At 43.5% G+C, this 13,945-nt stretch overlaps 1 protein-coding gene across 2 annotated transcripts; it reads right to left on the bottom strand.

Annotated features, from left to right (window-relative positions):
- Positions 1–3,799: 3,799 nt before the first annotated feature.
- On the bottom strand, positions 3,800–12,493 carry LOC109897890 (alpha/beta hydrolase domain-containing protein 17A). Of its 2 annotated transcripts, none has more exons than XM_020492537.2 (5): positions 11,522–12,493; positions 10,952–11,333; positions 9,811–10,005; positions 9,230–9,409; positions 3,800–7,998 (listed from the first exon to the last, which is right to left on the bottom strand). In XM_020492537.2, the coding sequence occupies exons 2-5, from the start codon at positions 11,323–11,325 to the stop codon at positions 7,773–7,775; spliced, it is 975 nt and encodes a 324-aa protein (XP_020348126.1). In that variant the 5' UTR covers positions 11,326–11,333; positions 11,522–12,493; the 3' UTR covers positions 3,800–7,772. The 2 variants fall into 2 exon arrangements, with proteins under 2 accessions (XP_020348126.1, XP_020348125.1); XM_020492536.2 differs by having other exon boundaries at positions 12,256–12,493.
- Positions 12,494–13,945: the final 1,452 nt, after the last annotated feature.

Here is a 13,945-nt window from a genome sequence, read left to right as displayed (position 1 = left end):
CCTACTGGAGCGCGTGCTATGAGTGGGTGCTGCTATGGTGACCAATGAGCTGAGATAAGGCAGGGCTTTACCTAGCAGAGACTTGTAGATAACCTGTAGCCAGTGGGTTTGGTGATGAGTATGAAGCGATGGCCAACCAACGAGAGCGTACAGGTCGCAATGGTGGGTAGTGTATGGGGCTTTGGTGACAAAACGGATGGCACTGTGATAGACTGCATCCAGTTTGTTGAGTAGAGTGTTGGAGGCTATTTTATAGATGACATCACCGAAGTCGAGGATCGGTAGGATGGTCAGTTTTACGAGGGTATCTTTGGCAGCATGAGTGAAGGATGCTTTGTTGCGATATGGGAAGCCGATTCTAGATTTAATTTTGGATTGGAGATGCTTAATGTGAGTCTGGAAGGAGAGTTTACAGTCTAACCAGACACCCAGGTATTTGTAGTTGTCCACGTATTCTGGACGGGTGAGCAGGTGCGGGCAGTGATCGGTTGAATAGCATGCATTTAGTTTTACTTAGGTTTAAGAGCAGTTGGAGGCCACGGAAGGAGAGTTGTATGGCATTGAAGCTCGTCTGGAGGTTAGTTAACACAGTGTCCAAGGAGGGGCCAGAAGTATACAGAATGGTGTCGTCTGCGTAGAGGTGGATCAGAGAATCACCAGCAGCAAGAGCAACATCATTGATGTATACAGAAAAGAGAGTCGGCCCGAGAATTGAACCCTGTGGCACCCCCATAGAGACTGTCAGAGTTCCGGACAACAGGCCCTCCGATTTGACACACTGAATTCTATCAGAGAAGTAGTTGGTAAACCAGGTGAGGCAATCATTTGAGAAACCAAGGCTGTCAAGTCTGCCAATAAGAATGTTGAAGTTCAAGAAACAGTTAATAACATATTTACTAAATAAACTAAAGTGGGAAAAAAAGTTACAAGAAAATGACATAGCAATAACGAGGCTATATAGAGGTGGTACCGGTACCGAGCCAATGTGCGGGGGTACAGGTTCGTCAAAGTAATTTGTAAAGTGACCATGCATAGATAATAAACTGTGAGTAGCAGCGGCGGTGGGGGGGGGGGGGGTCAGTCAATGTATATAGTCCGGGTGACCATTTGATTAATTGTTTGGCAGTCTTATGGCTTGGGCTAGAAGCTTTTAAAGAGCCTTTTGGTCCTGGACTCGGGGCTCCGGTGCCGCTTACCCTGGGGTAGCAAAGAGAACAGTCTATGACTTGGGTGACTTGAGTCTTTGACCATTTTTTGGGCCTTCCTCTGACACCGCCTAGTGATGCAACCGGTCAGGATACTCTCAATGGAGCAGTTGTATAATTTTGAGGATCTGGGGACCCCTGCCAAAAATTTTCAGCCTCCTGAGGGGGAAAGGTTTTGTCGTTCCCTCTTCACGACTGTCTTGGTGTGTTTGGACCATAATAGTTCGTTGGTGATGTGGTCACCAAGGAAATTGACACTCTCGACCCGCTCCACTTCAGCCCCGTCGATATTAATGGGGGCCTGTTCGGCCATCCTTTTCCTATAGTCCACGATCCGCTCCTTTGTCTTGCTCACATTGAGAGAGAGGTTGTTGTCCTAGCACCACACTGCCAGGTCTCTTACCTTCTCTCTATAGGCTGTCTCATCGTTGTCGGTGATCAAGCCTACCACTGTTATGTTGTCAGCAAACATAATGATGGTGTTGGAGTTGTGCTTGGCCACGCAGTCGTAGTTGAACAGGGAGTACAGGAGGGGACAAAGCACGCACCACTGAGGGGCCCCAGTGTTGAGGATCAGCATGGCAGATGTGTTGTTGCCTACTCTTACTACCTGGGGGTGGCCCGTCAGGAAGTCCAGGATCCAATTGCAGAGGGAGGTTTTTAGTCCCAGGGTCCTTAGCTTAGTGATGAGCTTTGTATTGAGCTATGGTGTTGAATGTTGATCTGTAGTCAATGATCAGCATTCTCACATAGGTGTTCCTTTTGTCCAAGTGGGAAAGTGCAGTGTGGAGTGCGATTGAGATTGCGTCATCTGTGGTTTACGGCATGATGGTGTTGATGTCAGCCATGACCAGCCTTTAAAAGCACTTCATGGGTACTGACGTGAGTGTTACGGGGCGGTAATCATTTAGGCAGGTTACCTTCACTTTCTTGGGCACAGGGACTATGGTCATCTGTTTGAAACATGTAGGTATTACAGACTCAGGGAGAGGTTGAAAATGTCAGTGAAGACACTTTCCAATTTGTCCGCACATGCTTTGAGTACACGTCTTGGTAATCCGTCTGGCCCAGCAGCTTTGTGAATGTTGACCTGTTTAAAGGCTACGGAGAGCGTGATCGCAGTTGTCTGGAACAGCCGGTGCTCTCATGCATGCTTCAGTGTTGCTTGCCTCGAAGCGAGTATAACAGGTATTTCGCGACACGGCAGCTCGGCGGCTGGGTTTTACTTTGTAGTCCGTAATATTTTTCTTACCCTGCCACATCCGACGAGCGTCAGAGCCGGTGTAGTAGGATTTAATCTTAGTCCTCTATTGAAGCTTTGCGTGTTTGATGGTTCGTCTGATGGCATAGCGGGATTTCATATAAGTGTCCGGATTAGTGTCCCGCTCTTTGCAGATGTTGCTTGTAATCCATGGCTTCTGTTTGGGAAATACATATGGTCACTGTGGGGACGACGTCGTCGATGCACTTGTTGATGAAGCCCGTGACTGAGGTGATATACTCCTCAATGCCATTGGATGAATCCAGGGAACTTATTCCAGTCGTTGCTAGCAAAACAGTCCTGTAGCGTAGCATCCGCATCATCTGACCACTTCTGTATTCCGTATACCAGTGAGTCACTGGTACTTCCTGCTTTAGTTTTTGCTTGTTAGCAGGAATCAGGAGGATATAATTATGGTCAGATTTGCAAAATGGAGGGCGAGGGAGATCTATGTATGGAGTAAAGGTGGTCTAGATTTTTTTCTTTCTCTGGTTGCACATGTGACATGCTGGTAGAAATTAGGTTAAAACTGATTTGTTTGCCTGCATTAAAGTCCCCGACCACTAAGAGCGCCACTTCTGGATGAGCATTTTCTTGTTCGCTAATGGCCTTATACAGCTCGTTGAGTGCGGTCTTAGTGCAAGCATCGGTTTGTGGTGGTAAATAGACGACTACAAATAATATAGATGAGAACTCTATTGGTAGATAGTGTGGTCTACAGCTTATCGTGAGGTATTCTACCTCAAGCGAAACAATAACTCGAGACTTCTTTAATATTAGACATCGCGCACCAGCAGATATTGACAAATAGACACACACCCCCACCCCTCATCTTACCAGACATAGCTGCTCTGTCCTGCTAATACATCGAGAAGCCAGCCAGCTCTATATTACCTGTGTCGTTCAACCACGTCTCAGTGAAACATTAGATATTACAGTTTAATGTTCCGTTGGTAGGAGAGTCTTAATCGTAGATTGTCCAGTTTGTTTTCCAATGATAAATAAGAAATCTTCGTCCAGTTCAAGGTGAGTAATCACTGTTCTGATGTCCAGAAGCTCTTTTCGGTCATAAGAGACGGTAGCAGCAACATTAAGTACAAAATTGCACAGTTGGTTAGGAGCCCGTAAAACCCACCAGCCGTATAGCAGCTGGTAGACGAGCCCTCTGAGGCCTATTCCAACACTTATGCTGCTCGCTCTTTATAGCATTCCAAAGGTGAATCACAAAGATTAATGGGAAAATGGTGAATAGAGTTGACTTAAACATAATTTACAGAGATCAGTTCTATATCAATGTGAGAAACATAATAGGAATCACGACAGACACAGAAGGTTTATTTTATCAATTCATGATGTTTGTTTTTATTTTTGGAGTAAAGATAAAACATTTCTATAATGTAACATAACACGGTTGTAAATAATAAACAATGCATAACTGGATAGAATAACACACCAACCCATCATCACCTTGGATCCAAATACTCACCCCAAAAAATTATCCAGAGATAGCACATACAGTGGCTTCGGAAAATATTCAGACCCATTGACTTTTTCCACATTTTGTTATGTTACAGCCTTGTTCTAAAATGGATTAAATAGATATAAATCCTCAGCAATCTAAACACAATACACCATAATGAGAAAGCAAAAACAGGGTTTTCTAAAAGTGTGTAAATGTATTACAAATAAAAACCAGATACCTTATGCAAAATAAGTATTCAGACCCTTTGCTATGAGACTCGAAATTGAGCTCCGGTGCATCCTGTTTCTATTGATCATCCTTCAGATGTTTCTACAACTTGATTGGAGTCCACCTGTGGTAAATTCAATTGATTGGACATGATTTGGAAAGGCACACACCTTTCTATATAAATGTCCCACAGTTGACAGTGCATGTCAGCGCATAAACCAAGCCATGAGGTCGAAGGAATTGTCCGTAGAGCTCCAAGACAGGATTGTATATCAAGGCACAGATCTGGAGAAGGGTACCAAAACATTTATGCAGCATTGAAGATCCCCAAGAACACAGTGGCCTCCATCATTCTTACATGGAAGAAGTTTGGAACCACCAAGACTCTTCCTAGAGCTGGCCGCCCGGCCAAACTAAGCAATCGGGGGAGAAGGAGTCAGGGAGGTGACCAAGAACCCGATGGTCCCACTAACAGAGCTGTAGAGTTCCTCTGTGGAGATGAGAACCTTCCAGAAGGACAACCATCTCTGCAGCACTCCACCAATCAGGCCTTTATGGTTGAGTGGCAAGACGGAAGCCACTCCTCAGTAAAAGGCACATGGCAGCTTGGAGTTTGCCATGAGCCATCTAAAGACTCAGATCATGAGAAACAAGATTCTCTGGTCTGATGAAACCAAGATTGAACATTTTGGCCTGAATGCCAAGTGTCACATCTAGAAGAAACCAGTCACCATCCCTGCAGGGAAGCGTGGTGGTGGAAGCATCTTGCTGTGTGGATGTTTTTCAGAGGCAGGGACTGGGAGACTAGTCAAGATCGAGGCAAAGATGAACAGAGCAAAGTACAGAGATCCTTGATGAAAACCTGCTCCAGAGCACTCAGGACCTCAGACTGGGGTGAAGGTTCACCTTCCAACAGGACCACGACCCGAAGCACACAGCCAAGACAATGCAGGAGTGGCTTCGGGACAAGTCTCTGAATGTCCTTGAGTGGACCAGCCAGAGCCCGGACTTGAACCCGATCAAACATCTCTGGAGAGACCTGAAAATAGCTGTGCAGCAACGCACCACATCCAACCTGACAGAGCTTGAGAGAACCTGCAGAGAAGAATGGTAGAAACTCCCCAAATATAGGTGTGCCGAGCTTGTAGCGTCATACCCAAGACGACTCGAGGTTGTAATCTCTGCCAAAGGTGCTTCAACAAAGTACTGAGTAAATGGTCTGAATACTTTTGTAAATGTTATATTTACGTTTGATTTTTTAAAATAAAATAGCAAAAATGTTTAAACCTGTTTTTGCTTTGTCATTATGGGGTATTATGTGTAGCTTGATGAGGGAAAAAAAAAACAATTTCATCAACTTTAGAATAAGGCTGTAACCTAACAAAATGTAGAAAAAGTCAAGGGATCTGAATACATTTGAAGCCACATTACGTTTGATTACAAAAATGGATTTCCATAACTTAGTTTCTTCAAACAAAAGCTCTGAATGTGGGTCTGGAACTCGTCTCACACTCGAAGTACAGTCAGTCCGTCACCTCCCACTAGGGTTGCAAAATTCTGTGAACTTTCAATAAATTCCCTTGTTTTCCATGAGTCCTGGATGGATGACTTGAGTCCTGCTTACTCCCTCCTGCGTCCGGGGAACCCTCCAACTGGGATTTCGGGAAAACAAGTGAATTTCTTCTATGTTCCCAGAATTTTGCAACCCTACCTCCCAGACACATGCTCCTCTCTCAGACCACCCAGACACAGAAATCAGTTGTATTGCTTGTATTCTCGATACAATAGTCCATCATAGGGAGTAAACACTCACTTTTGTTCCCTAACTGTATGCAGTGGCTGATAAGAAACCCATGTACTATGGGTGATGTGATGGACTTTCTCTTTGGTTCTGATGAACATACCATTAGAAAAGCAGGCCCGCTTTGTTCAAGACAGAACATTTCCTGTTAAACTTTGGTTTCTATGAACATGTTATCCTGACTCCCCCAAAACCCAACCCAAGGATCTCCACTATCTTGTGGTGGTGGACCCCATATGCCAGAGAAGTTGGGCATTCGTCCAAGTCAACTTTCACACACAGACGGACAGAAATGGTGGAATCCCAAGTCTGTCTGAAATAGTGTGGCAACAGGATGAAGTGAGTGAAAAGGGCTAGTTGGAGCTGAAAAGGGAGCCTGCTCAAAATAAACGTGGTCAATAACAAAATAGAGCACATCCTATTCCATAGCTCTACTAATGTTATAATGAAGTGTTATTTACCCTAAAATGAAGTAAACAAGAAACTAATCACACATGTAACATGACATGGCTGAATAAGTGTTTTCAAATGTCATATGGGACCAGCAGCGTGTATTGGCTCCACTCTACTGTACAGCGTAAAAAACATTATTGAAACATGTATGACTGTTCAATTTCCCATCAAACTAAGCTGCATTAATGGATGTGGAGAGTGTGACCCTTTTCAATCCATTTTATCCTAATCTTTAGCAGCAAGTTCAGTTAATACTCCATCCAGCTTAGTCTCAACTGACCCGACCCAATTTACTATGTGAATGGCCATTACTGGCAAAAGCTTAGTGATTCACAATGATTTAGTGTTTTTGGAGGTATGAAATAAACTCACTGATTTAGAAATACCTAAAGTGAAATTGTTTGTACAACTCTGTAAATCACTAACAAAAAAGCCTTTGAAAACATCTGAAGCTGGATGTGGAACTACCATTTCAGACAGAAACCCAGTAAGAGGTGAATTTAGTTCAGTGCGTGAAACATAAGAGCGGTTGCCATGCTAGAAACATAAGAGTGGTTGCCAAGCTAGAAACATAAGAGTGGTTGCCAAGCTAGAAATCAATAGTGCCTTAGAGATATGCAAGAGACTTAAGAATGCTTTTGAAACAATTAATTTGGCTGAACTTCAGCCAAAGCAAAAATCCAGCAACTTTTTGCTCTAATCACTTTATGGATTCAAATGAATCTATGCTTAATAATGATAAAAATGTCTGATTTATATGTCTATGAAACAAATGATTCATAGACTATTAATCTGACATCTTAATTGTAAACGAGAGAGAGCTAAGAAGATTCCACACAAAACATGAGCAAAAAACCTGCTTTCAAACAGGACAGTTATACTAATCTGTCAATACCACATGATTTGTAAAGTAGTGGCTCAGTGTCATGTGTTATAAAAGATAAAATGACAAATATTCATCACACAATTATTTGTCCATGTTAGGGTTGTTAGTTAAAGTTGAATCATGTGTAAATGTCTCAGAAGAGGTTAAACAGTACATGTTTGGAACACCTGACCTATCTGAGGTTGTGTTAGGCTGGGGTAAGAGAGAGGGGCTTTAGACAGACCAGTAGAGAGCCCTCCATGTCTCTGGGTTGCATTCTTGCACTGTCCCCGGGGCGGGAGGTGGACTAGAGAATCCCTGACCAGTATTAATGACAGAGACAGAAAAGATGGAAAACAACAAAAAGACAGGGCTGAGAGCATCCAGACAAAGTTGACCAAAAGGTGAATGATTATTCATTCTGAGAGGCCAGGCTTGACCCACTCCGACCAGGGGAACAGCACGGAGCCAGAGGAGGACTGGGGGCTCAGGTGGTATCAGGCGTGCTGTGCGGCCAGCTCCTGGCCAATGAAGCGGCGCAGGCGCTCCAGGTACTGGCTGTACAGTTCGATGTCATTGTGTCCCGCCCCCTCCACCCAGAGTGGTTCCACGGCCTTTGGACAGCGCTCGAACAGAGCCAGACCGTGGGAGAAGTCGATCACCTCGTCCTCCGTCCCGTGGATGATCAGCACCGGCGACGTGATCTTAGACACCTTCTCAATGCTGATAGAGAGAGAGGAAATGGAGTTAGAGACTGGGGATAAGGGAAGCAAAGGTAGTCACTAGATTACCATGTGTGTAACAACACTGTTATAACTAAGTATGTTCTTAAAGGATAACCGTGGACAGAAAGCGTTGTACAGACGTCTGTCTGTTCTAGCATGGCCTGTTAGTGCAATCTGCCCTCTGCAACTGTGAGCACTGACCAGCGACTGTTGCCAAACAGGTCGAGGAACAAACAGGACAGACAGTAGATAAACGAGAGCACAATATTGCTGCATGTAAATGCATCTCCCAGCTCAGCTCAATCAACTAGTTCAGAAGGAAGAGAGTACTCATAGTCCTCCCTCTGTCCCACACATAACTGTGGGTTGGCTATAAGCACATACAGTTCTGAACCAAGCTAGTATTACATTACTGGGAGTCCACTGACCGGATGGCATATGGCAGGGGTCGAAAACAGGCGGCCTGCGGGCCAAAACCGGCCTGCGAGTGATTTTAGTTTATCAAAAAAGACAAATCACAAGGAACTCAGCAAAAACGTTGTATTCCTATAAATACTTGTTCAAGTGTACAAATGATCAGAATTTTCTGGCCCCCGACCATCCGCTTGGACATCGGTCCTCGGCTGATTCTAGTTACCTACTCCTGGAGTATGGGAGTCAGTGTGGGCTGAAGAGTGGGGAGAGCCAGCTAGGCAACAGGCACCCAGTGGTGGGAGAACTCAGGGGGGTGGAGGAGAACACTGGAGGCTTTCACCACAGAGCAGAGGCATCCTCGTCACCTACTCTACTCCTACACTGGCACTGCCTGGTACTGTACTGGACTGTAATGGAATTCTATTCAGTGAACAAACGTGATTCTAATGGCTCAAATACCACACCATCACACTTTACATAATAAAGGGTGATGATATGATAAAATGACTGGAGGAGTCAGTGTTTACAACACCTGCTTATGATCTGATGCAGAGTGAGAGATGACTCAGTTGTGACTCAGATGTGATGAGGCTGTTTCCCCATAGAGAGAGAGAGAGAGAGACTGAATAATGTAATACATGAAAGAGATTGCAGTTCTTCTTCTTTTAGTTGGACAAATCTTTTGACACTTACATTTCTACACTTATTTCCTAATCTCATCATGTGATATTATGTGAAAATGCCAAAAGGCAGACAGACAAGCAGTCAGAGTTGAAGATAAAGAGATAAGGATTATGGTGTTATAGGTTACTCACTTGGGGAAAGCATCAAAGCAGTAGGTCTTCTTGGTGTCTGGGAAGGCCACCCGCATGCCAGAGGTGAGGGGGGAGTGGAGCACCACGGCAGCACACTCATACCGAGATGCCAGGTCGACCGTGGGCACGGTGCCAATGCTCTGCCCGTACAGGATTATGTTCTCTGGGCTGATGCCATATCTGATCACAACCAGGAAAAAAAGAGGAATTAAACACAATCATGTCAGGGAAAAGCTAGGAAAGCTTCACTCCTATGAAGCCTAAACTATGATAATATATAATGATAACATACTTTTATCATATAGATCTAGGAGTAAAATGTCTGCGAACATGGCACGCATAACATAAAAACCAGCTGTAGCTCCATAACATCTATCCAAGGACAGCCATTGATAACACAGCATCCCATCAAACTAATGAGACAGTCCATTAGCTGCATGAGCCTGTCATTGTGTGACATTACACCCCCCCCCCCCTTCTCTGTAAGGTGACATCTCCCACTGACGACACAGCCGTCCCTCCCTGACATGATGATGTATAGAGCTCCAGCCTGCCCAGAGCCCTGTGAGTTGGGTAAGTACCGTGTGCGCAGGGCCTGCCAGGCGGCGTCAATGTCAGCGTAGAGGTTCTTCTCTGAAGGCTTGCCCGTGCTGACACCGTAGCCGGAGTAGTCGTAGGAGAAGATATTGCAGTTGATACGCGTTCCCAGGCCGATATAGAAGCTGCTCATCTGGCCAAGGTCCACTGCATTGCCGTGAGAGAACAGCACTGTGAACCTGGTGAGAAAGGCCACAGAGAGACAACTAGGTTACCAAGATAGACCGTACCTGGTCTTTTTACCTATCCTGACCTGTACTGTGTGAACAGCAGATTCCCATTAAAACCTCAGGAATTACCGATTTGAATGGGACTTGAATGTGCTGATTAAGGTAAACCGGTTACGGCCACAGACTGAAGAGAGGACTAGTTCACTAAGTTTAACTCCTGTCTTTTTACTTGTTCTGTATTACATGAATAATAGGGTTGCTATTCCCCAAGCATCAGCCATGTGCTTTCTATTCAGGAATGCAAGCTGTGCTCCCTAAAGCCACTGGATACTCTCTATTCCCTAAAGAGACTTGGCCCCTCCCATACAGTAAGTAATTGCTTTGCTCTTGGGCTTTTTACTCAAAATACCCTGAACAATGAGTGCCATATTACATTCACGTGTGACACTGGCACTACATCAAGTGTAACAGGACCCAGTCCATGCCTTCGCCAATCAATTGAGCTGATTACTGAAATAAATCAACAGGTGCAACAAGTAGGCTACCTGAAGCCATACCATGTGAAAACATAATGTATAAACTCTGAAAACCAGACTATCGATCACCAATAGACAAATTAGATTATCACAACTCACCAATATCATCTTACAAAACCACAGGCAAAAAATGAGAGCATGAATTGGGGTAAAAACAAGGAGAATGGTATCGGTAGGTCAAAGAAGATGGCATGAACAATGAATGAGGAAAGCAGGAAGAGAACAGGTTTGAGATAGCCTGACACAATGAGGAAGCAAGTACAGGAAGTAAAGAAATAGCACACAAGCAAAATAATGGCATAACAAAAACAACACAAGAGGAACAGGGGGTGAGTTTATCAGAGGATGTGTGACACATGGTGAAACAATAGAGCCTCAATGAGCCAAGGTGTGTACACACATACACACGTGTGACTAACCTGGCAGTGGGGGCACAGCGGATGTACATGCATCCCACTCTGTTTCCACGACTGGAGCGGGTAAGGAACACATCTGTAGCATCCAGTTCTCTCTGGGAATACTGGAACTCGGCTCGCTCTGTCAGGTGGAGCTTCCATTTTCCTTCTGCAGGACCAGTGCTGACTGAACCCCCTACAGCAGCTCCAGGTACCCCACTAGCTCTGGATCTCAGCCCTGCGGTCCCTGCTGTCCCCGGGGCTACAGACCCCTCTAGGTCTGGGAGGAGGGAATATGTAGGCTCAGGAGGCAGGAAGGCAAGCTTGGCAGCAATACGGCTCGGAAAGGGGGGGCAGCAGAACAGGCAGCATAGCTCACTGACAGATAGGCCATTCATTGTCCACTCTGGGGGGGGGGGGGGGGGGGGCAAAGACAGATGAGCACTGTGATTGTATGTCATTCTGTACTACAACAGAATTTGATTCACAAATTCCACTGTAGTTAAAAATGTTCTGAACAAGACTTGACAAATGTATCTGTCATTAATGGTTAATAACAATAACAGAACATCTTATGTTAGAATTCAGGCCTACCTGTTGAGAAAGAAACTAACTACCATGCAAAAATCTACCAGAGATCCCAAGTCAAAACAATACTCTCCAAAACAAAACAGGGAAAGTTGTCCTGTCAGCAAAAATCAAAATGTAGCCAAGACAGTAGTTTGAAAATGTAATTTTGAAAGTAGAATCGGAGGATTTTGAAGTATGGCTGAAGTCCACGTGGAATCCATATTTCCAAGTATTGGCTGTTGTTATTCAGGTATTTTCGTGCGCATCAACTTGATCATGGTTGGAGAGAATTGAGTAACTTTAGCCAGCAGGTAATGTTATAGCTACTTTCCCAGTTAGCTAGCTAATGACTAACTAATGAACAACTGTCTGGATCTGGATAGCAGAAAACACCCACTCTGTTTATATCTCATTACACATAACTGCAGCTGACGGTTTGCTGATAAGTGTCTATCCCACCCACTGTAGTCAGCTGTAGCTAGCAGGGTTCAACAATGTTGACCTTCTAATAGCTACCTAGCTAGCCTACAAGCGAAGGACTCAAAGCGTTAACGTTAAGTCGTGCGTTTAAAACACGTTCAAACTGCAACGAAATAAGTAAACACACCGGCACTGCTAAAAATGATGAGACACAAATATAATTTTCGGATTAACCACAGATACCAAATCAAGGCTGGCAATCTAATGTTAGTTAGCAGAAATGTATCCGCTAACTAGCTAGCATTGGGTAGCCAGCTAACTAGTTTAGCTATTCAGACCTGGAAACACCATCTCCTCAGATAGGACCGTCATTTATGGACTGATGCAAATATATAGCGAGACTTAAAAAACCAAGCGTCCAGGATACCCGTTTTGATAATCACATATGTTTTGTGGTTTAAATTATTACTTTCGAGTTGCTAGCTAGCTACTGTCATTTATTAATCCATTCCATTGGCTGTGCAATATTTTTTTTCCTTCTGTTTCGCCGCGTCCGGAAATGACAGTGAAGGGGGAAAGCTTCCAATGGAAAAGTGGGGGAACTTTGATCGTCACTAGTTACTACAAACACACAATCAAAAAAACTGCCTATTTCTACAATTTATCTTCTTAAAATAGGATTTAAAACGTTAATTTATAACCACACTACTAACCTTATGCATAATCATAGCCTTGAATTAAGAATAAAAAGCAAATGGTTGTTTTCATGTATTTTTTACGATATAGACCATTTTGACTTTGTGGCTGTGGTAACTAGTGGTAACCGAGAACTTTATTATCAAACAGATCTATGTTACAGGCAGCGTTCGGGAGCATCAACACCCGTGATGTATCATGGGTAAATTGTGATTTACCAACTGATCAAGAAATAGCATAGATTAATTAAAGCACAGATAGAACAATGACGGAAATAGTAATGGATTATTTTTGTAGGCACTTACTCCACCATGGTTCGTTGGACAAAGCATATGAGGAAAATTAATGGCGTTTTTGTTGGGTTTTTGGATAAACGCAGAAAATAAGGTCTGTGGTAAAAACAGGCTTAGTTTTTATACGTTTTGCTCTATGAGATAATCTTCATCAGCTAACGTATTTTTTTGTGAATTTTGAAGAATGTATGTAATAATAAACAACGTATGTAATAATAAAGGCTTCATAATTCGTAAATGTCATGTTAACTGACTGCTATTATCTGATAGAACAAATGATATAATATATCCTAAATCTGTGTTAACCTCAGACTTTATTTTGGTAGTTTATTCCAAAACCCTATTTTTTCTCCATTCATTTTTCCCACAGGGATCGCTCAACGAACCAGAGGAAACTGAGTTTTACAACTACTAGCTGGCAAGCTCTATTTAGGATGCAATGTAATTTATAGATCAGTCTCGCCTTTATAAAGTCCGCTGCAATATCGAACACATACCTAGTTATCTAGTTATCTTTTTTTGGACCTCATTTGGGCCTACATTTCATGGGGAATGTATCCCTATTGTTTCTCTAACTACCAGAGGAATGTGAATCACTCTAAATACATACCACAATACAAATACAATAATGATGTGTGAATCACTATTTGTTCAGTTTGTCAATTGTTGTTTATCTCAAATGAATATAATTTTGTTGATTTAAATTTGAAAAGTATTCCGGTGTAGTGAGAATGTTATCTTCGCAAGATAAAGCTATTGGGTGCTTGTAAAGATCAATTGAATAATCCTTAGAACTTCATTGGAACTACCGTGAAAAGTGGCCTACTCTTGAAAACAGTAGGCCTACACACACTTGAAGGAATGAAGGAAGCAAGAGGGTTTGGGAAGTGTTGCAGGAGGAGACATTCTTCTGGTGAGAAAATATTTCCTGTAGTGAGGCACTAAGAGAAGGTGGTTTCTGGAGTTTTACTACTTCTCTGGAAAATAGCTTAGGTGTGGACTCGAGTCGCATGTATTCTGACAGCGGTCACATTTTATA

This window comes from Oncorhynchus kisutch, linkage group LG10, assembly GCF_002021735.2.
Source record: "Oncorhynchus kisutch isolate 150728-3 linkage group LG10, Okis_V2, whole genome shotgun sequence".
NCBI classification, from domain to species: Eukaryota; Metazoa; Chordata; class Actinopteri; order Salmoniformes; family Salmonidae; genus Oncorhynchus; species Oncorhynchus kisutch.
Note: the sequence above shows the minus strand (reverse complement) of the source record. Positions and strands in the feature narration are given on the sequence as shown.

What these genes read in the sequence shown, in the direction of transcription:
- LOC109897890 (XM_020492536.2), bottom strand. Translation starts at nt 12,289, where the DNA reads ATGACGGTCCTATCTGAGGAGATGGTGTTTCCAG. An exon ending in TGAGGAGATGGTGTTTCCAG is followed by an intron (nt 11,334 to 12,255) that starts GTCTGAATAGCT and finishes CCCCCCCCCCAG; the next exon opens with AGTGGACAATGAATGGCCTA. An exon ending in TGCTTTGATGCTTTCCCCAA is followed by an intron (nt 7,999 to 9,229) that starts GTGAGTAACCTA and finishes TCTCTCTATCAG; the next exon opens with CATTGAGAAGGTGTCTAAGA.